The 24,851-nt window shown below is 42.5% G+C and overlaps 2 protein-coding genes across 3 annotated transcripts; one reads left to right on the plus strand and one right to left on the minus strand.

Moving 5' to 3' along the window:
* The first annotated feature begins 8 nt into the window (after nt 1–8).
* Nucleotides 9–13,987, plus strand: SLC25A32 (solute carrier family 25 member 32). Its single transcript, XM_068182605.1, has 7 exons — nt 9–258; nt 3,109–3,259; nt 4,259–4,344; nt 5,561–5,721; nt 11,599–11,712; nt 12,265–12,410; nt 13,839–13,987. The coding sequence occupies exons 1-7, from the start codon at nt 9–11 to the stop codon at nt 13,972–13,974; spliced, it is 1,044 nt and encodes a 347-aa protein (XP_068038706.1). The 3' UTR covers nt 13,975–13,987.
* A 2,494-nt stretch (nt 13,988–16,481) lies between these two features.
* CTHRC1 (collagen triple helix repeat containing 1) lies at nt 16,482–24,640 on the minus strand. 2 transcript variants are annotated; one of them, XM_068183142.1, is made up of 4 exons: nt 24,342–24,640; nt 21,066–21,287; nt 19,502–19,718; nt 16,482–18,363 (listed from the first exon to the last, which is right to left on the minus strand). In XM_068183142.1, exons 1-4 carry the CDS (start codon nt 24,468–24,470, stop codon nt 18,221–18,223), a joined length of 711 nt encoding a protein of 236 aa, XP_068039243.1. In that variant the 5' UTR covers nt 24,471–24,640; the 3' UTR covers nt 16,482–18,220. The 2 variants fall into 2 exon arrangements, with proteins under 2 accessions (XP_068039243.1, XP_068039234.1); XM_068183133.1 differs by having other exon boundaries at nt 24,330–24,639.
* Between the last annotated feature and the right edge of the window lie 211 nt (nt 24,641–24,851).

Consider the following 24,851-nt stretch of genomic DNA (forward strand, 5'->3'; position numbering starts at 1 on the left):
GGCCGGCGATGGGCGCCGCGGGTGCCGCGTGCGCGGCGCGGGAGCCGCTGGCGCGGGAGCCGCTGGCGCGGGAGCCGCTGGCGCGGGAGCCGCTGGCGCGGGAGCCGCTGGCGCGGGAGCCGCTGGCGCGGGAGCCGCTGGCGCTGCGCTCCGTGCTGCGGCACGTGCGGCTGGAGAACCTGGCGGCGGGAATGAGCGGCGGCGTCCTGTCCACGCTGGCGCTGCACCCGCTGGACCTCGTCAAGATCCGCTTCGCAGGTGAGCCCCCCCGCCGTCCTGCGCTAGGGACGCACCGACGCGCCCGAGCTCGCCGAGCTTCCTGCCCAAAGCCCGCGCTGTTCTGCCCGCCCCGAGCGCGGCTGCAGCGCCCCGGTGCCGGCGGGCAGCCCCGCGGCTTGGAATAAACTGGCCGTGAGCCGAAGGGGACGGTCTCCCCTTCTCTTCCCTGCTATCGCAAGGCTTCTTCTTGTCCCTTGTAGGGACCGTAAGGTGTGCCGTGTGCCTGGAGCTGTTTGCGGGCGGGTCGGAGGGCTGCCAGCCCCTTCCCCCCTTCCGTGACCACCAGTGCCGGCGGCACCGCAGCACTGCCTGCTTTCAGCAGGCGGCTTGTCCCAAGCCCCCGTTCAAAGTTCACCTTTGTGCCAAAGATTTTCAACACTCAGAGCGTAGCGGTGGTTTTGGAATAACCTCGGTTGATAACAGTCGTGGTATTGTTTTGCAGAAAACTCTGTAACTAGTTTGTTTTTCCACAGGGAAACATGGTGACTTCTCTAGACTTTTCTGCTAATTCGAGAAACTTGTCCACCATTTATCATATTCTCTTTCAGAGATATTGAAACATTTTACTGTATCTTTGGATTGTTTTCTAAAATAGGTATATGGATATTTTAAGATCGCAAAACCAAACTATCTCCGAGGCAGTTTACAAAATTCAAAACGTTGCTTGTCCTAGCTGGGCACATCCTGGGCTGCATTATGAAGAGCCCAGCCAGCAGAAGGGCTCTTTTCTCTCTGTTTTCCATTTGTAAGACTATGCCAGAAGTGCTGTGTTTACTTTGGGGCTCTCCAGGACAAGGAGGACAATGACACACTGATGTGACTCCAGTGGAAGCCACCAGACTGGTGAAGGGGCTGGAGCACATGGCATAGAACAGGCTGACATTCTATCAGGATCAGTTTATCAGGCATAGATAGTTTATCAGTTTATCAGTTTATCAGGCATAGAACAGGCTGACATTTCTATCAGGATCAGATCTAAACAGGATCAGTTTGGCCTCAGAAAAGAAGGGCTGAGGGGAGATAAAATTGTAGTCTATGACAGCATTATTGGAAGACACAGAGAAGGTAAAGCCAGATTCTTGGTTAGGAGGCCAAAAAGTAACAGGCACAAGCATGAATATGGAAAATTCCAGTTATTTTACTGTGAGAATGGTCAAATACTGGAAAAGGTTACCCAGACAAGCTGTAATCTCTTCAGCCATGGAAACATTCAGGAGTCAACTGGTCGTGTCCCTAAGTAACCAGATCTAATTAGATCTGGTTTGAGTACAGGTTTGGATTAGGTGGCTTTTGGAAGTTACGTACTTTCACATGCTTCTTTGGGTTGAAAATAACAATTCCTATGTTTTGTCTTCAACCAGGGAGCAGGAGCTGATATAAGAAATGAATGTTGTGAAGTTTCTTGGCAGCATCATTGACAGAAAGACTTGCATTTGTGTCTCTGATTTCTGATGTTGTTTAATATGTTTATAAACTTGATCTAGTGTATGCATGGTAAAAAATTTCACAAATGTCTTTGGGAAAGGTCTAGCAACACTTATTCAGGAAGGAGAAAAGAGGTGTTTGTGTTTTAGTTTTGCATGGTTGTCAAGGTGTTGAGGTGTTGTCACACTGTGCTCAGCAAAAGCATTTTGTCTTTAATGCTGAAGTCTCTCACAATGTGTATGGGACACAGAGTTCAAGGGGAATTAATAAGAAATGTGGCACTGAACAAAAAATGCCTGTTTACCAGGACTAATTTTGATGGGGACACAAAAAAACTACACTTCTTGTAAAACTTTGAGATCAGTTTTCAGTACAGTTGCAGTCTAACCATATGTCTGTATTAAGAATGAAAGGTGCTGCTATGTTGGCATCATAGAGTAATTTAGGTGTGAAGAGAGCTAAGGAGTTCACCCCCTACTCAGATAAGCTCTGCTTAGATCAGTTTGTTTAGTCTTGTGTACTGGAGTTTTGAACAGCTCCAAATATGCTCTTTGGGGAGTTTGTTGGGAGTTTGTTCAAGTATTTGGCCATTCTGCTGGATAAAAAGTTCTGGTCAAAATTCCCTGTATTTCAGCTTGTGTCTGTTACATCTTGTCATCTCACCATGGACTGTATCACATATCTCATCAGTAAATCAACTTACTCCTTTGTTGTTATGGTAGGAGCAGTAGTAGTTGCCACTCCAAGTTTTGTGGATATCCACGTTCTACATGATCTGTCAGACAAAAATCTTGTGCGTTTTCTGTATTTTTGAAGTCCTCTGTTCTGCACATTTGGACCACCCTCTGTTAGGTTATTAGGATGGAGGAGAAACCCTTGAGTGTTCTGGTAAAAACTGACTTGGGAATCAGTAAGACATGACCCATTGCTTAACAGAACATTTTAAAGAGAAAATTTTAATTTAAGGGTTGTTACTTAGCACTTGTCTAAACAGCTTAGAGAAACATGTCAAGGATGCCATCCATATCACTTGAAATATGATGCACAATTGCTGCAGTGCTAAAAAGAAGAGACAGAAAACTTCAGATTTGCTGCTCATCAAAAATGTACAAAAGTGCATTTATTTAGCCTTGTCAGATTAATAGGAACTTTCCTCTTACTGAGCTAAGGAGTTATCTCTTTTTCCCTCCTTTTTTCCCTAAGTTCTTGAACTCTAGGCTTATAAAGCTGCAAACCCCAACTCTTGCATACTTGTGAAATAAAACTCATGTAATACAGTTGATCGGTTAGGTATCATGTTTATTTATGCTTGCTTTAGAGGCTGTGGACTTCTGTGTTGACTTGGATGCAGTTGAACTTTGTGCTTTCTGAAATCTTTTCCAGTATCATTTCTTTATTTCGTAGTAAGTGATGGATTGGAGCTGAGGCCAAAGTACAATGGAATTCTTCACTGTATGACCACAATCTGGAAGCATGAAGGACTTCGAGGCTTGTACCAAGGGGTAACTCCAAACATGGTGGGAGCAGGGGCCTCCTGGGGACTTTACTTTTTCTTGTAAGTAGAACTGTAAAATGTGTCACACCCTGCACAATGTAATGTTCAGATATACATTGCATCTTCCTTGTGGGGTATAAAAATGGACTTAGAAACTTGTCATTCTCTTACCTAGTCCAGGTTTGTTAATGTTTATTATGGTTTGCTGTTTTAGAATTTCAGCAATTTGAGTCAGAGACCTGTTCCTTTGTCAGGTACACTGCATTCCCTTGATGCTGTGAAAATAATAAGGAATTTGAGAGGTGGTGATACTATTCATAAAGAATTCTCTAAAAGTGTTCTTAAAACGTCATGAAAAGCAAGAAACTAAATTGATTTCTTAAAAATTAAAGAGTATGAAGTTTTCTACTTAAACTAAATGTTTGATTGTTTTTAATTATTTTAGTGACAGTTTTTCATTGTTTTTTGTCAGTTGATGGGCTATGTTTTTAAAACCCATTTTTTCATATTCTACTTTATAACTCCATTACTGCTTATCCCTATTAATTGAAACATTTTAGGGACTAGTTAACTGGCATGCCTATGCAAAGCTCACTTGTCAGTTGTCTAGACTCTGTTATTGTTGTACTTCAGTCCTTAAGCTTTGCTGTAGATTGCTATTGACACTTCATCTTCTGTTGACAATTTTTTAATTCATAAAGATTGCAAACTAGATCAAGAGAAGAATGTTCAGTGTATTTCTGAGCTAGAGCGTAGATACCTAGCACTCTGGCTCCCAATAAACTTATTTTAGAAGTTAATTCTTGATATATGATCATTTTCATGATGTAGGCCCATTGATACTGACAGTTTAATTTTACAATTTAAACATATATTACCATAGTTCACTTTAAAGAGCTGACTGCTCAGAGATCAGTTAATCAATTAAATAAGGGTCGTTTGGATACCTTTTCTTCAAAGCTGTGTACCACCATGATCTTAGGTATGTCATTCTGGATTGTGTTATTTGTGATGTAGGTCTGTTTTCACCTTTACTAAACTATGTTGTACATTTTCCAGTTACAATGCCATCAAAGCTTACAAGAAGGAAGGGAAGATGGAAAGTCTCAGTGCGAGCGAACACCTAGTGTCAGCTGCAGAGGCTGGTGAGGTTAAATGCAAAAATTAATGTTCACTTGTAGCCTTCCCATATGCTGCTACCTGCCTTTCTGTGTCAGTGCAGCTTTTTCTTACAGGTGGCAAGTGTAAGTGTTCCAGGCCAGATGCAATAGTTTGTTGTCTGTAAATAAAACAAAGATGTCTAGCACAAATAGGTGGGTCACTGTGGTCCTTCAGTTTTGTGCAGAATGAATAGTTGTCAAAATGTCTTTTGTCCTTGTTTTCATTCTGTGTAAGCACTTTCCATATTTAGTACTGTATTGGGTCCCAAAATGTAACTATAAAAATCTGCTGCTATCAGATTGTTAACTTGTTAAATTTTAACACTTGGACCTTGAAAGGAGGTGGCCTCTTAAATCATGGAATGGTTTGGGTTGGAAGGGACCTTAAAAATAATCTAGTTCCACCCCCTGTCTTTGGCTGGGACGCCTCCCACTAGACCAGGTTGCTCAAAGCCCCATTCAGCATGGTCTTGAACACTTCTAGAGGTGAGGCATCCGCAACTTCTCTGGGCAACCTGTTCCAGGGCCTCACTGCTATCACAGTAAAGAATTTCTGTCTCATACTTAATCTAAACCTACTCTCTTCCAGTTTGAATCATTCCACCTTGTCCTGTCACTACATGCTGTACAGGCAATTTGGAAGACTTTTTATTAGGATTTTGAAGCATTCATTTATTGTTGAAATATAAGGCATGTTGTTTGACATGAAATATAGTAATGGATTCTGCTACAATGGTATTTTCAATAACCTATAAAGCTATGACATGTTGCTATTAACATATCAATATTATTAAGTAAATTTCACATCACTGAGGTGTTTATTAAATTTTGAATTATTGTATACTGAAGAATAACTCAGATAATCAGTGGTACATTAAGAAATTACATTTCCTGTCTACTTCAGATTATACTACTAACTGTGGAGAGGTGAAGCAAAAAAGGGGCTGTACTAGGAATATGCAAAAATACATGTGCCCTGCAAAAGTACCCCAGCAGAAGTGAATTGGGCTTGACTGTGAGCTTTGAAGGGAGAGAGAGGGCGCAATGGAGGGCATAAACTTCACCTGTTTTAAACAATATGAGTACTCTGGTAGGAAAAGTAGTTTTGTCATTGTAGAAGCCTGTGTTATATTGGACTGAACAAGCTGGGACAATCTGTGGAGTTGGCATAACAATGAGAGTAACTTCTGTCTGTTCTCAGGAGCCATGACTCTCTGCATTACAAACCCAATATGGGTAACCAAGACTCGACTTGTGCTACAATATAACGCTGGCGTGGATCCATCCAAGCGGCAATACAGAGGAATGTTTGATGCTCTTATAAAGATATACAAGGCAGAGGGCATACGTGGCTTATATAAGGTAATCACATTTCAGAAAAATTCCACGATTGCCTGGCACCACCCAGTAGCATGGTGAGGCTTCTAAATATTTGTCTAAAAAAAATTAAATTGTAATAACTCATTCTGTGAGTCTTTCCCGCTGAAGAACTGTAGCAAAAAGGCTTAGGCAGAAGAAAATCCATTATACTGGTGATAAACTGCTTTGTAATTTTTTTAGTCTTACTATAATTAGAATTTGGATAAGCAGGACAGCAATAATGTAACCTATGTTGCTGGTAGTACTTCCTTGCATTTTATCCCTTATCTCTGTATTTCTAACCTCTTCTGGAAGATAACATGACTAAAGTACTTGCTGATTTTTTCTTCCACAATGGATAGCTTCACAACTGCTTATTTGCCCTCTGGTTATTGATGTCTGTAATTTGTCAGCTCTAGATACATTAAATTTGCAGACTTCTAAATATGGTCTGCATATGTGTGGGTTTTTTGTACCCTTTAATTTAGGGAAACAGATGGCAACAAGATTTGGACTTTTTGCCTCCTCCTCCCTTCAGGTCATGACATCAAGATGCATTCATCAGTGCCTGGAAGTTGTGAAGAAACCTATTTTAGTTCAGTCTGGCTCTTCTCCTGCAAGTAATGCTGCAGAATCATAGAATGGCTTAGATTGGAAGGGATCTTAAAGATATTCTTGTTCCAACACCTCTGCAATGGGCAGGTGTACCTTCCACTAGCCCAGGCTGCTCAGAGCCCATCCAGCCTGACCTTGAACACTGCAAGGGATAGGGAACACGACCACTTTCTCCTAGAAATTATCCTGATTACTGAACATTGGTTTATTTTATTTTTGGTGAAAAATGTGATCCTTCCTATTCTGTAGGATTTGTGTGCTTCGTAGCAATGAATGCCAAATTCTAACACCAGGGACAAGGCACCTTACTTATTCCTAAATTGAAATTGTCAGGATTTATGGTTTGCCTGCCTGGATGTCTGCTCTGTTCCATGTAGATAAGTTCTGATTTCTTGGATCTGTTAGTTTTTAAGATGTCCTTCCACCCTTCTTTTCAGATTATTCGTGCATGTAGCAGGTGTCGCCTTTGGCACTAGACACTTCTTTGTAGTGTTAATCTGCAAGTGTGGGACTAAAGCAGCTACTTCCTTTGAAAGAGCAAATTACTTGCTTAAATCTGCAAAGAAGGTGACCTAAATAAGTCCTGAGTGACCTACATAAGTATGCACACTGAGCAGCTTCCATTTGACGTCAGGACTCTCTCAACCTTGTCTATACTGGGGAAAAAGGCACCTCTTCAGGTGGCTCTTTGACTTGTACATGCTTTAGCCTTCCTCCATTTCAGTGTTTAGGGCAGCTTTTATTTTTCTTGCTCTATTTGAAATTGTACAGCCAAAGCTTTGTTAATTGCCCTGAGTCGGGAGTTGTAGTACACACAATTGTCTTCTTTTTCCTCATAATCTTTATTTCAGATAGCATTCCTTATAGCAGATAAGGGGATCTCAGGTAGTACCACCTTACAGTAAATGAAGGGATCCCAAATAGAGCAACTGTCTCAGATAGAATTGGAAATAAAATCTGGAAGGAGTTTCTTTCTGTTTGAGATTTGTCTCCTAAAGAATGGTATTTCTGACCAAGCAATTCAATAATTGCTCTTTATTGCATAGATGCTGTTACTGATCTGAGCAAATCCTTTCAGTCCTTTGAGGTACAAACTGGTAATGTCAGGCTACATCAGTCTTCCTAGCAGGGATCAAAGCTGTCTTTATTAGCTCTGCTGGGTATTGATTGTTCATCAAATATAGTTTGTCTGAATCTGGGTTTCTCAGTAAGTTGTTCCTTTTGAACTTGGCCTAACCGGTTCTGAAAAGGCAGGAGAAGTCTCCTTCACTCATTATCCCAGTAATCATCAGTCAGTGATCTTCCACACCCTCCATCCGTTGGGCTTTGTCTTTTTGGCCTCCATCCCCCTGATGATTAGGGACAGAGCTGCTCTGCTGCACACCAGGCTGAATTAAAAAACAGCTTGGGGTTATGTACTTTGAGCACACCCATGGATCTGCTGGAGATTTGAGCTCTAAAAATTACTTTGCCATTAATGAATGTCACGCAACCATCTTCATGTTGTGAGTGCTGTGTTTTTCTTTTCAAGCATAAGGTAGGAGTGCCCAAACATGGCTAAATAGTTGTAAGATTGTAGGATTGGTCCTTTAAGGAAAACATAAAATATCTCTGAGCTGTTGAGAAGCTGTTAGGTGTATAGTCTAGAGAGAATGACTACTAAGACATCAGTGAGGAATGCAACTAACATCCTTCATGGCCTCTGTATTTCTGTATGTGCATTTTTTATTCTCTTTTATAGATTATCTAGAAGCAGCAGTTGGAAATAGAGCAATCTTTAATAAACAAGAGTAAAATACACAGAAAATGTATAAAATTTAAGGAGATTAAAATAAAATCCAGGTTCATCAAGACTGAGAATAATAATGTGGCATGCTGACAACAACAAAAGTCATAACACTAATGTGTGCTCTTTACCAAGTGAAATATATTTGGACACTTCTGTGTTGACATTTCACTTTTGGTAGGCAAGATTCTGTGCTCTGAGGTTAAAGTACTTTTCCTGGTCTCTCAGTGGCTAAGGCACTTAGCTCTCTTTATTTTGCAATGCTTTTGCTTCTGTTATTTTTCTTCTTGTAAATATGAAGCTTGTAAGCTTTCTATGTCTTTGTACTTGTGCATAGCAAAATCCATTGAGATTTGGCCATCTTGATTTTAACTGAAGTTGCAGGTTCTACACAGAGACATAAGCATAAGTGGCTTTCACATAAAAGAGGTAACATTTTTCACCATGAGGGAATCAAGATGATAATGGGCGACTTCAGTGTCTTGTCTGCACAGGTTGTCAGAACAGGGCACTCAGATGCTGCAGATCTTTGACACTGAGAGCCCAATGAAGGTAGCACTGGAGGGATTACATTTGCTGCATTCTTTTGAAGCATACAGCAGAGGCTGTTCTGGCTGGAGTGCTGACAAACACTTCTAGCAGTGATCTGAGTACCACATCACCAAATGATCCTTGTTCCCTTCTTTGCTAAGAAGCACAGGTTTTCCAGTGAGTACATTTGCCTTTTTATTGTGATGGGTAACCTTTGAAACACTAACCAACAGGACATTTTCTTCTTGTCTGGATTTCCAGCACTTAGAACGCTTTAAGCCAACTTTAAAATATTTCTTTATTCCCACTGTCTGCTGCTCAGAATTATATGCCATTTAAATTTCTAATTATAGAATAGATAAATATAGAACTGTATTTAATTCTGTCTATTGTTCTAATCCTTTGAAGGAGAATTCAAGCAGGTCTTCTTTGAGGAACGATTCATCTTGTCATGCTTTCATGGCAAAAATCTTCTAAAGATATATTTCAAATATTAAAATAAAAAATAACACAAAATACATGAAGTTATTATAAAATTTCTCTTTACAGTCATATTGTGGGTAAAAATAAATGTTCTATCAAATTTTGTGGCAAGCAATAATTTTTAATTAAGTTAGTCTAAGAATAAGAAAATAGAATATGTTTCAAAAATTTCCCTGGCCAAGATATTTCAGAGCTGTGAAGAAATCAGTTTTGCTTTGAAACATTTGTCCATAAGAATACATTGTTTTCTGTGATCAATAAAAGCCTGGGTCAGCTCCTATTTTACTGGGGCACACTGGCTGACAGTTGCCTCACTCACTCCCTTCTTGCATTAACATTGGCCCAACATTAAAAGTCCCTCAGTCTTTGGAAGCTTTTCTCATCAGCCCAAGACTTAAAGCATGCTGGTATTTGTTTATGAAGTACAACCAGTAGATGCTTTAGGACTCAAGGGTGCAAGTTATCCAAATCTTCTGGCTTTAGTTTAAGAGTTTAGCCCTCTTAAAGCTTGTTTAACATTCTTTTGTTGGCAGGGAAAGTATTACCTCATTCTTCTATGATACAAATACATTGTTCTAATTCTTTCCAAGTGGACGACAATCACTTCCACTGTCTTTTAGTTATTTTACTGATTAATCACTGGGAAATGTTTGTGAAGATTATCCCTGCTATCACTGTCCATAAGTTTCATATTGTTTTCTTTTTTTTTTTTTGCTGATCCGGATAATTTTTTTCTTTGACATTTTTTCATCAATTTTTTTTCTGCTCCTTTTATTTTCTTCTCTGATCCAGGATTTCTGAAAACCAAAGTTGTCCTTTTCCCTCTGTTGGGGCCCTTTGTCTTCATTTTGTGCTTACAGCTGACAAAATACAGATATGTAGTTTAATTCCACTTGTTCTCATTTGGGGAAGTTTTTTTTTTCTGGGACTTTCACTAACTCTTAATGCATTTCATCAGTTTGTGTCACTGATGGTGAGTTCATGACCATTATTTCTTGCTGTAAGAAGAAATTTATCCTCGTGTATTAAAGAAATTCTTAAAAATCATTTCCTAAATGACTGAAAAACTTCAGAAATCTATATGTAGCATTTGGAAAGCTGATCCTTGAAGTGGTATTTTGTGTGTTATCTGTGCAATTTTTTTACCTGCTGTAGTTTTAGTTGTTGGAGGTTCTTCTGCGATTTAGGATTTTTATTATTTTGTCTTGTTAACTCTAATTCAGTGGACTCCTTCAGGATCCTTTCTCTTTTTCACCTTCTCCAGGCTTTTAATTGTATACTGGTAAGTCTTCAACATTTTGGGCTTCCCTTTTAGTCTAACACAGAGTTTGGCATCTGAGCACATTTTCAAATTCCTTTTTCTTGCCTGCATAGATCATAGGAAATAAAACTGTTTTTTTTTTTTTTACTTTGTTTCTTTGAGTGCTTTTAACCACATTTTGATCACTTATTCTGTCATAATTGTCCCCCAACAGTTTGCAGCAAGCTTTTGAGTCCCTTTCTGGCCAAGGTGATTAATCCCCCATTTATTTGTGTTTTCCAGTGTAAGTGACCAACTCTTCAAAAAGAGAATTAGTGCTTTTCCAAATCCATGCAGCTGGTAGCTCACTTTAATGGAGCTAGTCCTGCTCCTGGGGGAACTCCTGTCTTCTCTTTCTTGTGGCGGCAGTTCAGAAAGTACCTGTTTTCCCCCTTCATTCCAACTTTTTTGGAGCTAAAGGTTGATGTATATTTTCTTGCTAAAGGTTGATGTGTTTGTGTAGGTAAGAAAGATGTTGCTGGAGCAGCTCACTCTCTTCTGCCACAAGGACATAGTATGGTGGTGAGCATGGCAGTGTCAGGTTTATGGTTAGATCTGATAACCCTAAAGATCGTTTCCAACCAAAATTATTCTATGATTCTACACACACACAAACATATTTAGTATAGAAATACATATATATATCTCATAGACACACATTTATGTGGACACACAAAGCAAACACATACATGTCTATTTCCTGGGCTCAGTCACAGTAATGTTTTTTTACCTCTGCTCCTGATGGCTCTTCTCTGAGTTGCCAGCATCTGTCATTGCTTTACCAGTCTCAGGTGGGAACCAGACCCCTCAGTGCCAGTCTGTGGAAATGTGCACTGAGCAGCGCGTTTGCAAGACCACGGCTTGATCTGTGATCTTGCAATCCTAATCTGTGTTACCAGCTTGTGCTCTGTGAGGTGGAGTCCCTGGGCCACTTGTTTTATCTCAGTGACTCAGTAGGTGACTTTAGGCTGTATGCCAGAAAAGTAGCATTTGTTAAGTGTTTGTGTGATGCCTGCCCTTAAGAATACCTGAGTCAGACTGCAACTGCTGTGCAGGCACAGTCTGTACTTTAAGGGAGGAAAATGTAGGTGTGTGAGCTGTGCTCTGTCAAGTTGTTTAAGTTTTGTGCATTACCCTTTATCCTTGTTTTATCCTTTTTTTTTAGGGATTTGTGCCTGGTCTGTTTGGAACATCACATGGAGCACTTCAGTTCATGGCCTACGAGGATTTGAAAGAGAGATACAACAAGTATAGAAACAGAGTGTCAGAAACAAAATTGGTATGATGCTTGAGGATAAAATTATGTGGCATGTAAATAAATAGAAGTTAATTCCATTTGTCAAGTTATACAGCAGCCAAATGTGCGAAGTATTGGTACATTAATCGAAGTGCAGAATCTATAGAAGGAAATAATACTTTCTCACTTTTTAGGAACAAGCAACTGGTTTTCACTGGTTTTGAAAACCAACTTCCTATCTTGGCAAGTGGTTTGAGAACTTTAGAGGAAGGAATGAGGGTTTTTTCTTACTTTGTGGAACCAGAGGGGGTGGTATTAAACCCTGGAAAACTGTTCGGGTACAAGTTGGGCAAAGGTAGCTACTTTTGGAAGAAGTGTTTCTCCTGGTGGGAATGAGAAGGCACAACACATGTTTTACAGTCAATTACTTGTAGCACTGCACGTAGTAAACACTGACATTTCTTTTAATGTGTTATAAGGGGGGAAAATCTAGAGTATTGTTTGATTGTACATTTAAAAATCAAATAAGATTTTGAGAATTGGCTAATTTAAACCATACCTAAGGCAAGCTTGACAGTTTTTTGTTGCTTTTAGAACACTGTGGAATACATACTGATGGCAGCTGTATCCAAAATATTTGCTGTGGTAGCAACATATCCCTATCAAGTTGTGCGAGCTCGTCTTCAAGACCAGCATAACACATATTCTGGGGTGTTTGATGTGATCCACAGGACATGGAGGTAGGTGTGCAAAATTAAAAGCCTACACGTTGGAAACTGAGTTTTGCAGAATCAGAGCTACCTTGACTGGCTTCTGTGCTGACTTGTAGAACCAGTGCAGTTCAGAGCAAGCAAAGCGTTAGCTGTACAACGTCGTATTGTGCAAGATGCCACCAACAGCACTAAGCTAAGGAGAGAGGGGGAGATAGGAGGGAGTCGATGCCCCCTGCAGGTTTCTGTTGTGTATTCTGTCTCCCTTCTCTCTTCTCCAGCAAAATTCACATTCTAAAAAATAACATTGTCATGGGTGGTTTGGGACACTAAATGAAGTCTCACTTGAACTGCTTTAGCTTACCACATAGGACAGGAGCATTGTGCTGCTGGGAGTTGTGGCTAATCCAAATTCCTGGCAAGGTGAAGTGAGCTAGCCAGAGCTGATTATACTGATGTCCCTGGGTTACCCTGGGGCCTGACTGCACTTGTAGTCTGGTTCCAGCTTCCTGTAGGACCTTTAGAGACCTGTGACCCCACACCTATTCATATCTGAGCTTTTCACACAGAGCTGTGTAGTTACTAAGGGTGGCCACCTCTGCGTGTGCATCCGTGGCTTTGGACAGTGCTTCTGGGTTGGGCCGTATTGCTGGACAGCTGGGAATGGGCTCCTGGGCTGTGAAGAGGGGCCAGCTGAGTAAGTGACTGAGGCTCTGTTCCAGGAGCACCCCTGGTTCAGAGGCTGTACAACCATTTTGACTGGAGGCAGTTCAGAGCAAAAGTAGCTCTGATGTGTCAGTGCAGAGCCCTTCAGTGCTGCAGGCTACAGGAAGGCTTATTAGTTCTGGTAAAGTGTAGTACAGCCATTCTGGAGCCACTGCTGTGCTTGTGATGAACAAATGGGACTAGGGAGGGTCCTGTAAACCACACCCAAGCATTTCTCAGGACCTCTGTTTTCTCATCCTTCCAGGTGTCCTAGGCCTGTGAGGTCTGCACCTAAAGAGCTGAGAATTAATGTCTCTGAAACTTTTTAACAGCCCTAGCATAACACACTGATTCAAATTGGGTAAATTAGATTCTCATTTATTGGCCAGTAGAATCAAAATTCTGGAAGGGGTGCTTAAATTCTCAAAAATGAATGCTGGCTTTTCTTAATTGTTTAGCCAGTTCTTGTAGCATGAAGAAAGATACTAAATTGCCTTACTTGGACAACACAACAAAAAACACTCAAAGCCTGGGCTAAATAATTGATGTACATAATGCTATTATATGTTCAGAAGAAAAATGATGGATTAATACTTGATGCACTTTAAACACTGTCTGAAGTTGTTATTTCTAACCTGAAGTACATCTCTCAATGGGAATGTGAGAAATAAAACGCCAGGCTTTGTTTTATGTCTGATTTTTTTTTTCTATTAAAAGACATTCATTAAAACCAATTTTCTTTTGTCTTTAAAGGAAAGAAGGTATTCATGGATTTTACAAAGGAATTATACCTAATGTAATCAGAGTGACTCCTGCCTGCTGTATTACCTTTGTAGTTTATGAAAATGTGTCTGGCTTTTTACTTGGTTTTAGGAAAGAAAATAATTAAAGGTATGAACTTGTGTTACTAGGAAGAAATCTATCTTTTATTTTTTATATTTATGATCTGGGAGAAATTTAGTTCAGCAGTCTTCTTTGACACTGTGAATTGATCTGGTATTTTGAGGAAAGAATATAGAGACAAGAAACCCTGCCAACATCTCTCCTGTTGAATGCTCCTGTATTGCTGCCTTCCTCTCTGAATCAGCTGTGTCTGCTTGAAGCAGATGTCTGCAACTGTGAAATAATAGTGCTGTGACTGGGTGAAGGCAGCTGCACAGCAATTCCATTCATCCTGGCCTGCCTGGAATAACCCACTAAGCAGTTTCAACAAGTCTCAAGATAACAGTTGGTGAGATTCTGCTCCTGCACAACTGGAAAACTTCATATGAAAGCAGCCCTGGGGCCTGTCAAAACTGTCTTAAATCTCTGAATCTCATTAAAACAAGGAATGTCATCTGAATCCACCTCTGTTATTCATCACATTTTAGGATATGAAATGCTCCAGACTCCATTGTTCATCCAACACGAAAATGCTGCCTCAGTGGGGTGCAGTTTGGAAACTGAAATTGCTTTTTTAAAACAGCTGTCCATTCTTGAGTTTGAATAATTGCAGTTCTGAAGCTCAGTTCTTGTCTCATACCAGGCCAGACTTGCACTGTGTTTTTTGATTTGGTTTTAGCAGCAGACTGACTTGCTGAAAGTGCATGCATTGCTGGACACTTAATTCATTTTCTCTCCCTTTCATGCTCTCTCCATCTCTCACTGTGCCAGAATCTGTCTCCATTAGTGATACAGCTGACCAAATATTATTAAGTAAATGCATATTTGAAAGTGGGCTTACATTTTAAAGATGAGGATTTTTTTCTAGTAATCCCATAGTGATGCAGTGTTCAAGCCAGTATAGTAACAAATAGGACTGCACTTGCTTTCAGTAATATTCTCTGGAAAAAAAATGTTTCTAGTCTAAAAAATCCTGTGCACAGTACTTTCTTTAAAAAAACAGAGCTATGTGTTAATGTCTTCTGATTGGGTTAAAGGAAAAGATTGTTAATATATTGATTGCTAATTTACTGATAAATTAAGTTATAGTACATCTCAGTAAATTTGTATAATAATTAGGTTTTTTTTCCATGCCAGTAATTGCCATCAAGGATATGTACTTACGAGAGTTCTGGGTTTGGTGGTTTGGGGTTTTTTATTTCTTTTAGAAAAGACATTACTAACCCTAACATCTGCCTCTTGTTGTTGATAAGAAGATATTAAGTATCTAGTAAGTATCATTTAACTAGGAAATAAGTTAGCAAAGGCTAGCAGACAGGGGGAAATCATCAGTTTTGTAGGGAGCAGAATAATGATTTAGAGAAGTTTCCTGTTTACCAGACTAGCCTAAAGCAGAAAGAACTAATTTTAATAAAAATTTAACAGAATAGGTACTTGGTTTAAATTTTAAGTTAAAATCTGAAAAGCCACAGAAACTACTCAGTATTTTGAATCTTCATTCAGCGATCCACTTGCTTGTTTTTGTACATACTGTTGCCACACACCACATTTTGTGTATAACTAAATTTATTAATAATTTACACTTTCTCTTCCACAATCTCATCCCCTCTACTGATAGATTTGGTAATCTCTTCTGGGGCCAGCATGGCTGGCTTTGGTTTTTACTACGGAAGGTTCTGTGTGTATTTAGCCGAAGATAAATTTACTGGAAGCTTACCATGTAAATTATGTAGATCCAGAACAGCAGCTCCTGCCTTTGGAGGGTGCTTACTGGTCTTTGTGTGTTTTGTGGTACACAAAATGAATTTAATGGAACGCTGAATTAACTGTACCAGTTATTGTGAAGACATGAAAACATCATAAAAGAGAAAAAGCTGTGCGTGTACTACCCTGGATTAGTGTGCTCTGGGCCCAGAACAGCTTACTCGTGCTTCAGGATAACTGCAGGGACAGGCTGTGAGCATGTGCACAATCACTCACTGTATGTTAGCTGACGTTCTGTAAGTTCACACCGCAGCTCAGTTCATAGTAACTTGTTTGTGTTCAGGTACCTTAAAACCATCATCCAAGCCAGCGAAAACATTGCAGTTCTTCAGAGACAAAATGCCAGCTGTGTAACTTGCTGGCTTGCAGCAAATCTCACACACCATCTTGCAGTTGGGCAAGTCCAAGTGCTCCCATCACTGCAGGTGTCCTCCCCTGGTATCTGCAACAACAGCTACAGGCAAGAGCTACCCATCCGAGAGATGCCGGGGGGAAAAGGCATCTGTTCTTGTTCTGTTCTTGTTCAGAAAAGAAAATAAGATTTAATTCTAAATAGCTGAAATAAGTTCATTATCTCAGATTTGATGGGTTTTTTTCCTTCTAATCTCTGGGAAGAGTGGAGATTTTTGCATGTTGTACATGCTTTTTGTGAGTTTTTTTATTTTGTTAATGTAAATTTGGTTTTGTAATACAAACATGACTGTTGTTTCTTTTTAGAATGTGTACAATTTTAAAAAATATTTGAGTATGTCACTTGCAGCATTTGGAAGGAAATACTTAAAACACTGAAGCTTATGGTCTGTTAGCATGATCGGTGTTGTCACTTTCAAACAGCTGTGACATCATTGTTTCACTTTAACAGTTCACTTTTAGAAAGCCTAGGCATTTCAACCTGTCTTATTTCTGTATCTTCTAAACTGTTTAATATACTAATATACCTAGCTTTTAACCAACACCAAAGTGATTCTGTATATCTGAAAGGCTAAATCCAGGAGAATTATTTTATTGGAGCAATGAAATTAAGTGTTGCAACTAAAATTATTTAGTGTCTGCATCTTAGTAGTGGAGACCAGTCATAGATATTACACTGAAATCCAGTATGTCGAGAAGCAAGAGAAGGAAGAAGAGCTTATCTTACAGCCTGGGGTTCCCGGCGTCCATCCGACCCCGGCTGCCGTAGGTGGCCCGGATAGTGCTGAGCTGATAGGCACAACCTGTCCAGGTCCCTCATAGGCACAACCTGTCCAGGTCCTTCATAGGCACAACCTGTCCAGGTCCCTCATAGGCACAACCTGTCCAGGTCCCTCATAGGCACAACCTGTCCAGGTCCCTCATAGGCACAACCTGTCCAGGTCCTTCATAGGCACAACCTGTCCAGGTCCCTCATAGGCACAACCTGTCCAGGTCCCTCATAGGCACAACCTGTCCAGGTCCCTCATAGGCACAACCTGTCCAGGTCCCTCAGGCAGCTCCCAGCCACAGGCAATCTTAGCGAGCAGCTCAGCTCTTAGGAGAGATCAGCTCTTCGGTGAATTCAGCTCTTTGGTGATTTCAGCTCTGTGCTCGCCAAGTGCCTCGCAGAGGCATAGGGGGAGAGAGGAGAAGGCTGTATGCGGATCCTCAGCGGTGTCCTTTAATTTCGGCTCCTGTGAAGGGGTGCAGGGACAGCTCTTCTGCCGAACTGGGCAGAGGTGGGGGTTGATATAGGGTACCGAGGTGTTGGAAATTGTCCAATGGCCAGGGTTGAGGAGAATATGACCTATGCTCTTACAGAGAGATAACAAGGGTCCGAGGGCGGAAGAGGGGCTGCTTTGGTCCACTCATCATGACTGCATTTCTTATCTTAGACGAATGACCGCCAGGGAGGCCTTGCAGGGCCTCTGTCTGCTACAAGCTTAGATAGTCTGGTTTTGCTCTGTTATTCATAATGAGGTATTTAATACTTACCACATTGTCTAGGTCACAGTTAAGTCACCAGGAGTTTGTTGAGGTAAGATTGTAACAGCGGAGCATCCTATTCTGCAGTCAGATTTACAGGAGTGCATTTTATGTATGTTTTCTGAAGGCTAAAGCCAACACCTGATTTTACTTTCTTAGAACTGTATATATAAAGCCTTCTAAAAAAATCATGTATCATAACACCATGTAAAATACCTGAAACAGATTAATGTTCAATAAAATAACCCAGATTTTTTTTCTGTAAAAGGTCTTATTTATTTGATACAAAAAGTTATGGTTAATTCTAAAAACAGTGGTGCTATTATATCAAAAAAGAAATTTAAAATGTTAGTGAACTTGGTTTTGATACTTGTATTCTAAAATGATTATTATAAAAAGCCTCTGCCATGTACAAAACAAGGCAAAGGCTACAGATGCAAGGCTTTGGTGCCTTTCAGTCCAGTACTTGCATCCAACTCTATTGAAATAAATTCTGAAAAAAATAGTACAAATTGTTTTAAAAAAACAGGTATTATAAAAAGGGAGGGAAGTTATTTTGGCAGTTCTTCAATGATGATTCGGGAGACTGAATTCCATCCAGTAGAAGCATCTCCCCGTGGATAATCTGAGCACGTCCCAACCCAGATGGCAATATCCACCAAGCCAGCATTGATCCCTTCACACAGACCTTCCACTGGTTAGAGACAAAAATCAGGTTACCTCAGCAGACACAATCCCTTTGTATTTCACAACTGAAGGTGGACTCAAGTACTTAAGAACAGCAGCTTGTTGCTATTTAGTTAAATGTGAACAGTTTTTAGAATTTTAAAACAATTTCAGAAATAAAAACTATTATGTAGAGATGTGGCAACATCAGTTACAGCCATGCAGTGCCTCTGTCCATGCTGCTGTTGGACACTCATTGCAGTACCTGAAGCAGATCACCATCCACAGGATGGCTCAATGGGAGGTATACCTGCTGCTTTAAATACCCAAATTTACACACTGGGAGCTGGAATATGGCTTCATACCCTTCCAGACATCTTTCTAGCAGTGGTGGGAGGGGGTGGGAGCACAGCCATGCCTGGTTTACAGCTCAGCTCTGTAAAGGTGATTGCCACCCTGAAAGCTTTTCCACACGTCAGTCACCGCTTCTGCATAAAGTTGCACTCCTGATGCCCCCCCTGGCACCTCTAGCTAGAGATGGGGTGATGAAGATGAGTCAGCTCTACCCCTATGCTGAAAAAATCCTATAATAGTTTTAGACATTAGATTTCATGTAGTCATGCAGTACAGGGAGGGAAATGGAGAAAGGACACAGACTTTACATTCCTTTTTCTTAGTGTCAGATCCTTTTATATTGAATGATTTCACTAATTTGTCTCTGCTAAGCAAATGAATAATTGCTCCCAGATATTTCACGTTGGAGGTACTTTTGTGCCCCACTTAAAATCAGAGTAGAAATTGCAGGAAAGTCTCATTTTTGCACAGATAGTGTGCAAATACCAGTATTTTAAGCCAGGATCTGTCTACTTGGCAGTAAGGCTGTTTCTCCATAGGTTAATACAGCTCGGAATGTCTCTGTAATCATGTTGTGGCAGAGATCAGAAGACCTGCCTGGACAGAAATCTCTTCCATTTCTAAATCTCAGGTTTTAAGTGCCACGAAAAATACCACAGCAAAAAGTACCACTTAATAAATAATTATTATACTGTTACTTATCAATAGTCAACTCTGAGAGAGCAGAGTAAGAGAACAAGTGTGGGTGGGCACTCTGCGTTTGGTAACCGCTGCTGCTTTCTACTCCATCTCTGCTCTCCCAGCATACATACCTGAGGAAGTTCTGTGTATGTTAATAGTAGAATTCAGCTCTGGGCTTCCTTGATCTAAGTATATTATGGCTTCAATGGGCAGTGGGCCAGCACACTCTGCCCCGTTGAAGGTGAAGTACCAGCGCTGGCAGCAGGCGTTCCTGCACTTGAGGCGGAGGGAGCCGCTGAAGAGCACGCGGAGGGCGCTGTTGGAGCGCATCTTGGTAAACGTGCATTCCTGACAGGAGACAAAGGTGCTTTGGCACAAACCTCTGGCTTTGGGGCTATTTATTTTCTAGATATTTATATTTAGGATACAGATTTAGGAATATATTTACTTCAAAATGTTTTGACTATTCTCTTCAGCCCCCTCTGGGGGAAAAAAAATCCAAAAAATCAGAGCCTGTAAAATCCCTTGTGGTGCAAAGATGCAAATCAGAACAGCACCTCATGGATGGTAAAGGAGAAACAGATTATGGAAATTCTTAACTTTATTTTGATAACACCTGCTGTTAAGTTGGTAGGCTAGTTGCCTTCTGGGATTTATGTAAAGGGATATAAGCTCTCTGAAAGCTGCACTGAAGCCACAGGTTCACACAATCATCAGGATTGGAAGGAACCTCTGAAGATCATCTAGTCCAACCCCCAAGTCCTTGCATGACAAGACAGCACAGTTTCTGTCTCTGCTAACAGAAATCCTGGACTTACCGATTATCACAAGATTTCTGAGCAGTTTATACCAACTAAAAGCTACACAACTGAAAAATAAATACTTTCAGGTTTTTAAGTGGTTGTTTACCTGTCTTCAAAATGCTTGATATCATGGGGAAAAAAAAGAAAAGAAAGAAAAAAAGCTAGGGACAGTTCTGTAAGTACAAGGCAGGCAGTAAGAAAAGTCTGCTGAAAAAGTTGATTCTCCCTCTAGCCACAGCACAGCAGTTAAACTGCTATAATTACTCTGGGCTTTGCTTCATAGCTGGGCTTGAGCAGGGATTTTTTCTAAAAGTTTTACACCCAGGGGTGCAGTGGAGGACAGATTGTTTGTGTCAGTCTGGGTGACATTGGCAATTCTGCTCCTGAGCAATGGTGATCCTTTGCAGTAGCATCCTGCAACTGAGTTTCAGTGAATAACCACTATGAAGCAAGAGTTTTAAAGACGGGTACAATTAACAGATTAAAGATGTTCGTCTCTTCTTACGATTGAAATGGTGAAAACCTTGCCCTGTTTTGGGCAAGCTAGAGGTACTTTTTTGGTACTGTGACTTTCAACCTTACAGTTACAGATCTGGTCTACTAAATGTACTCTTACACCAGCTACAAAATTGTTCCGAAACCCTATTCCAGGAATGAAACAGGCACATAGCTGAAACACAGCTGAGAGCAATCCGAAGTAGCTTCGGATTGCTCTCAGTAGTAGTAGTAGTAGATTGAGTGAACTTCTCAAAGTATGCCTTTGAGAAGTTCACCCTTGCATGCAGAAAAAGGCCCCAGCAGGGAATCTGTGAGGCTGGTGATGCCCAGCTCCCAGAGGCAGACCTAGAGCCTGCTGTGGCTGGTGCAGCCCCTCCGTGCAGAGCCAGCTCACCGCGATCTTCCCAAGGTCGATGCCATAATTCAGCGCGCTCCACGAACACTGCTTGAAGTTGGGTGTCCAGGACTCCTCGATGCTCTCACGCATGCACTCGCCCTTCTCCCCTTTCAGCCCATCCCGTCCTGGGATTCCAGGTGTCCCAGGGATTCCATTGGCTCCTGGGTTTCCATCCCGTCCAGGAACGCCACTGGGGCCTTGTAAGCACATGCCATTGTACTGGAAGACAGAACAGATCTTGCTGCTTCCATCCCTTATCTCTGAGGCTAACCAAGTCAAACACAAGTGAATAACAACAAAACACAAACCCCCTGCTGTGCCACAATGGGCTATTCCTGCATCTCTGAGAAAATGATTCCACAGAAGGAAAAAAAAGGAAGAATACATTTTCAAAGATAAGCAGTGGCAGCAGAATTTGTCGTAAAATAATGCCTTTTTTAATGAAAAGATGCATAAATCCTATAATTAAAAATTTACCTAGTCCAAAAATTAAAACCTGTCAGAAAACCTCACAAAAGTCCAAACATTTCAATACAGAAACAAAAAAAGAAGTCACACGGTAATAGTTACTTTCTCCTAACCCACCATTACTTGTATAACTGTCTGTGCTAATATGTGTTCAGTATTATTTTTCCTTTTTTTTTTTTTTTTTTTTTAAGAAGAGCTTCCATTTCATAGCAAAGTTTAATGCCACTTTTCTTCTGTCACTGCTCCTCTGGTGAGGAGGTGACAACCACAAAGTGATAACCAAGCTTCACAATTCAGACTCCAATATGCACACAAATAGATGGTGATATGGATGTGGGAAGCTGCACCCTGGAATAAAGCTGAATTCGGGAATCCTATTTGTAACAGTGAGAAGGTACACGTGGGAGGAGGGCACACTAACATCCTTCCTAACATCACAGTATTAGGAAAGGTCAAATGTTGCTCTCCCAAGCTCTATGTTAACACACATTGCCCTTTCACCTTCTGAGACTTGGGGCTGCCCACCTTGGAGAGTAGTTTTGTGAAGCCCAGAGCTGCTTCCCCCAGCAGCCTGAATGCTGGCATGCAGGAGGAGCACTGGCCGTGGGAATGCTGAGCAGGAACCTGCAGGGGCTGGCCATAGCTTTTACTTCATGTGCTCTGTCCCATCTGTTGACTGACTGCTTCCTCCAGTCTTCATCCCAGATCCTCACAGATAGCTGTATTGTGCTCTTCCACTTTCTCACATTTATTTGTCTTTATCTAGTTAAAACCACCTAATGCCCACCTGTTTCAAAAAGAAACAGTGCTGCAGCTATTCCTCCTCATGCCAGCCATGCCCCTGTCTGCACTGCAGGAGCTGTGAACTACAGCCCCCACCCTCTCTCCTTGGTCAGACTGGTGAGTTTTCTTTACTGAGGCTGTGCCTTTTCACAGGCTCTGGTGCAAAAACCAGCAGAGCCATCGCAGGCTTAGCTGGAGCCACACCAAAAGTAAAATCAGTGACTCTATGGAGAGATCTAGTAAGAAGTCAGATGAGGGTTTGACTAATGGTTGCTAGCTTTCCCTTACTACCTTCACCAAAGAAAACCCTGCTGGCTAAAGGCAGTGGATTGGAATATTTTCATGAAGAAAACCATGTTTTAGAAAAGTTAGCTGAAGAGAAGGCTGGTTGGCAAAGCACACACCAATCCAGGAGAACAATGCAAAGATATTTCTATTTCACACAGCCACAGTTATCTGGTTTTGCAGTTGCTTTCCCACTGGACTCTATTTGTAACAGTGACAGGCTCTGGCTTTTGCATGTGGTTACTCACCACAGAAATCCTGGATGTGGAAAAGGCAAGAGCTGGGTCAGGCCAAAGCCTGGCCTATTGTCCATCCCCAGAGACACCAAGAGGGGCTGACCTGCCTTCACACAGGAGCTGCCACCCACAGCCAGGCAGGGAGAGCACCTCAGCCATGGCACATCCCAGAAATAAATGGGAGCACGAGAATCACCTGGGCTTTGGGCTCTACTCCAACTAAAATTATCTGTCTTGCCAAGTCAAGTCTGTTTCATGTTTTCTTAAGCTGGAAATGCATAAAATATACTTTAAACATCCACTGAAGGCAGGAGCCCCCCTCGGTCCTGCCTCCACTCTGCCCTGGCAGGGTTTCTGCTGAAGCAGTCTGTACAGCTGGGCTGTGCACCAGTCAGCTGCTATTGATTCACCCACACTTTGCTGCTCACTCTGCTGCACCCAAAAAGCACTGAGCAATTTCAAAGAAATGAGGGACCCTAAAATACTGCTCAGAAGATGTTAGCTCATCCATGTGTACCGACTCCTTATTCTCAATGCAATTTAATTTCCACAATAAAAGTGAAAAGGCAATGATGTAGTGTGGAAGAAAATGAGCTTTTTTAGCAGTGGTGCTGCCAGCACATCACTTTAGGGGGTCTCTCTGGAGATCATGGAAGAAATGGTCATACGAGTGATTTTCTACAGAAGGTGAACGGCAGTCCAGCAACTCCCAGAAATACCTTCACATCTGCTTTCTACATTCCATGGACTGGAAAATTTCCCTCCTGTCATCATCTATCCCTGAGATGGGATAGTCCCAATGCATTCAGGTTTCTAGTAGCAATGGAATTGCGAACAGTGGTGTGCAGTCCCTGCCGCCAAAGGAAATAATGCATTTATGCGACTCCAAGGAAAAGTGTGTTCGGTAAGCATGCAGATAGTTTTCAGAGCATGTAGATAGTTTTTCTCAACACTATTTATCCTCTAGCATTTTAGGAGATAATCAGCAGTTAACTGCTTATGTTGGAAGGAACTAAGCAGCATTTACTACTTATGTTGGAAGGGCTGCAAGATTTCGGCGTTGCCCCAGCCCACGGCGCTGCCTCGGCTCCCGCCGCGATGTCCCCCCGGCACCGGGCACGGCGGGGAGCGCGGGCTCCGCCGGCCCCAGCCGCCATCCCCGACCCTGGCCCGATGGGGAAAGCACCCAAACACCGGGCCGCCGAGAGCCTGCGGTTTGTGTCAAAGCCCGTCCAGCGCCTCCTCCGCATTTTCCTGAATCAGCACAACAAGGGCATAATTAACTGAACCGAGAGATGCCCGCAGCGCGGAACCGGCGCTGCCCTGCTGGAGGGGCCGCGAGGTTTTTCGAAAGCCTCTGATCTATCTCTTCTTTCATATCTTTGCAATAACGAAGCGGCTGCGTGGCTCCTCCAGCCATCCTCCGCCAGCAAGGCTCCCCCAGCACCTCCGCCCGCCCCGCTCCCGGCCCCGGCCCCGCCGCTCTCACCACGTCCACCACCTCCCGCTGGCGGAGCGCCTTCTGCTTCCCCTTGGGGCTCTCGGAGCCGCCGTGCGGCGGGGCCGCCGCCAGCAGCAGCGCCAGCAGCAGCAGCAGCGGGGCGGCGGCGGCGGCCGGGGCGCGGGGCATGGTGCGGGGCGGGGATGCGCCGGGGCCGGCGGCAGCAGGAGCCCGGGTCCGCCGCTCTGGGCGGCAGCGCGGCGATAAATGAGCCTTTCAGAGCGCGCAGCCCGAGCTCCCTCCCCGGGGAGGCCGGGAATTTCCATCCTGTAACCGAGCGAGACGGCCAGGCAGAGCCACCCCCCCGCAGCCATTGGCACGGGGTCGGGGGCTCCCGCCCCCTCGGGCCGGCCCCGCCGAGCTTTCCCCGGGCCACGCCGGAGCCCCCGGCCGCGCCGAGCCGAGCCGAGCCGAGCCGCGCCGAGCCGAGCCGAGCCGAGCCGAGCCGAGCCGAGCCGAGCCGAGCCGAGCCGAGCCGAGCCGAGCCGAGCCGCGCTGAGCCGAGCCGAG

The sequence above is a fragment of the Anomalospiza imberbis genome, chromosome 1 (assembly GCF_031753505.1).
Source record: "Anomalospiza imberbis isolate Cuckoo-Finch-1a 21T00152 chromosome 1, ASM3175350v1, whole genome shotgun sequence".
NCBI lineage: Eukaryota > Metazoa > Chordata > Aves > Passeriformes > Viduidae > Anomalospiza > Anomalospiza imberbis.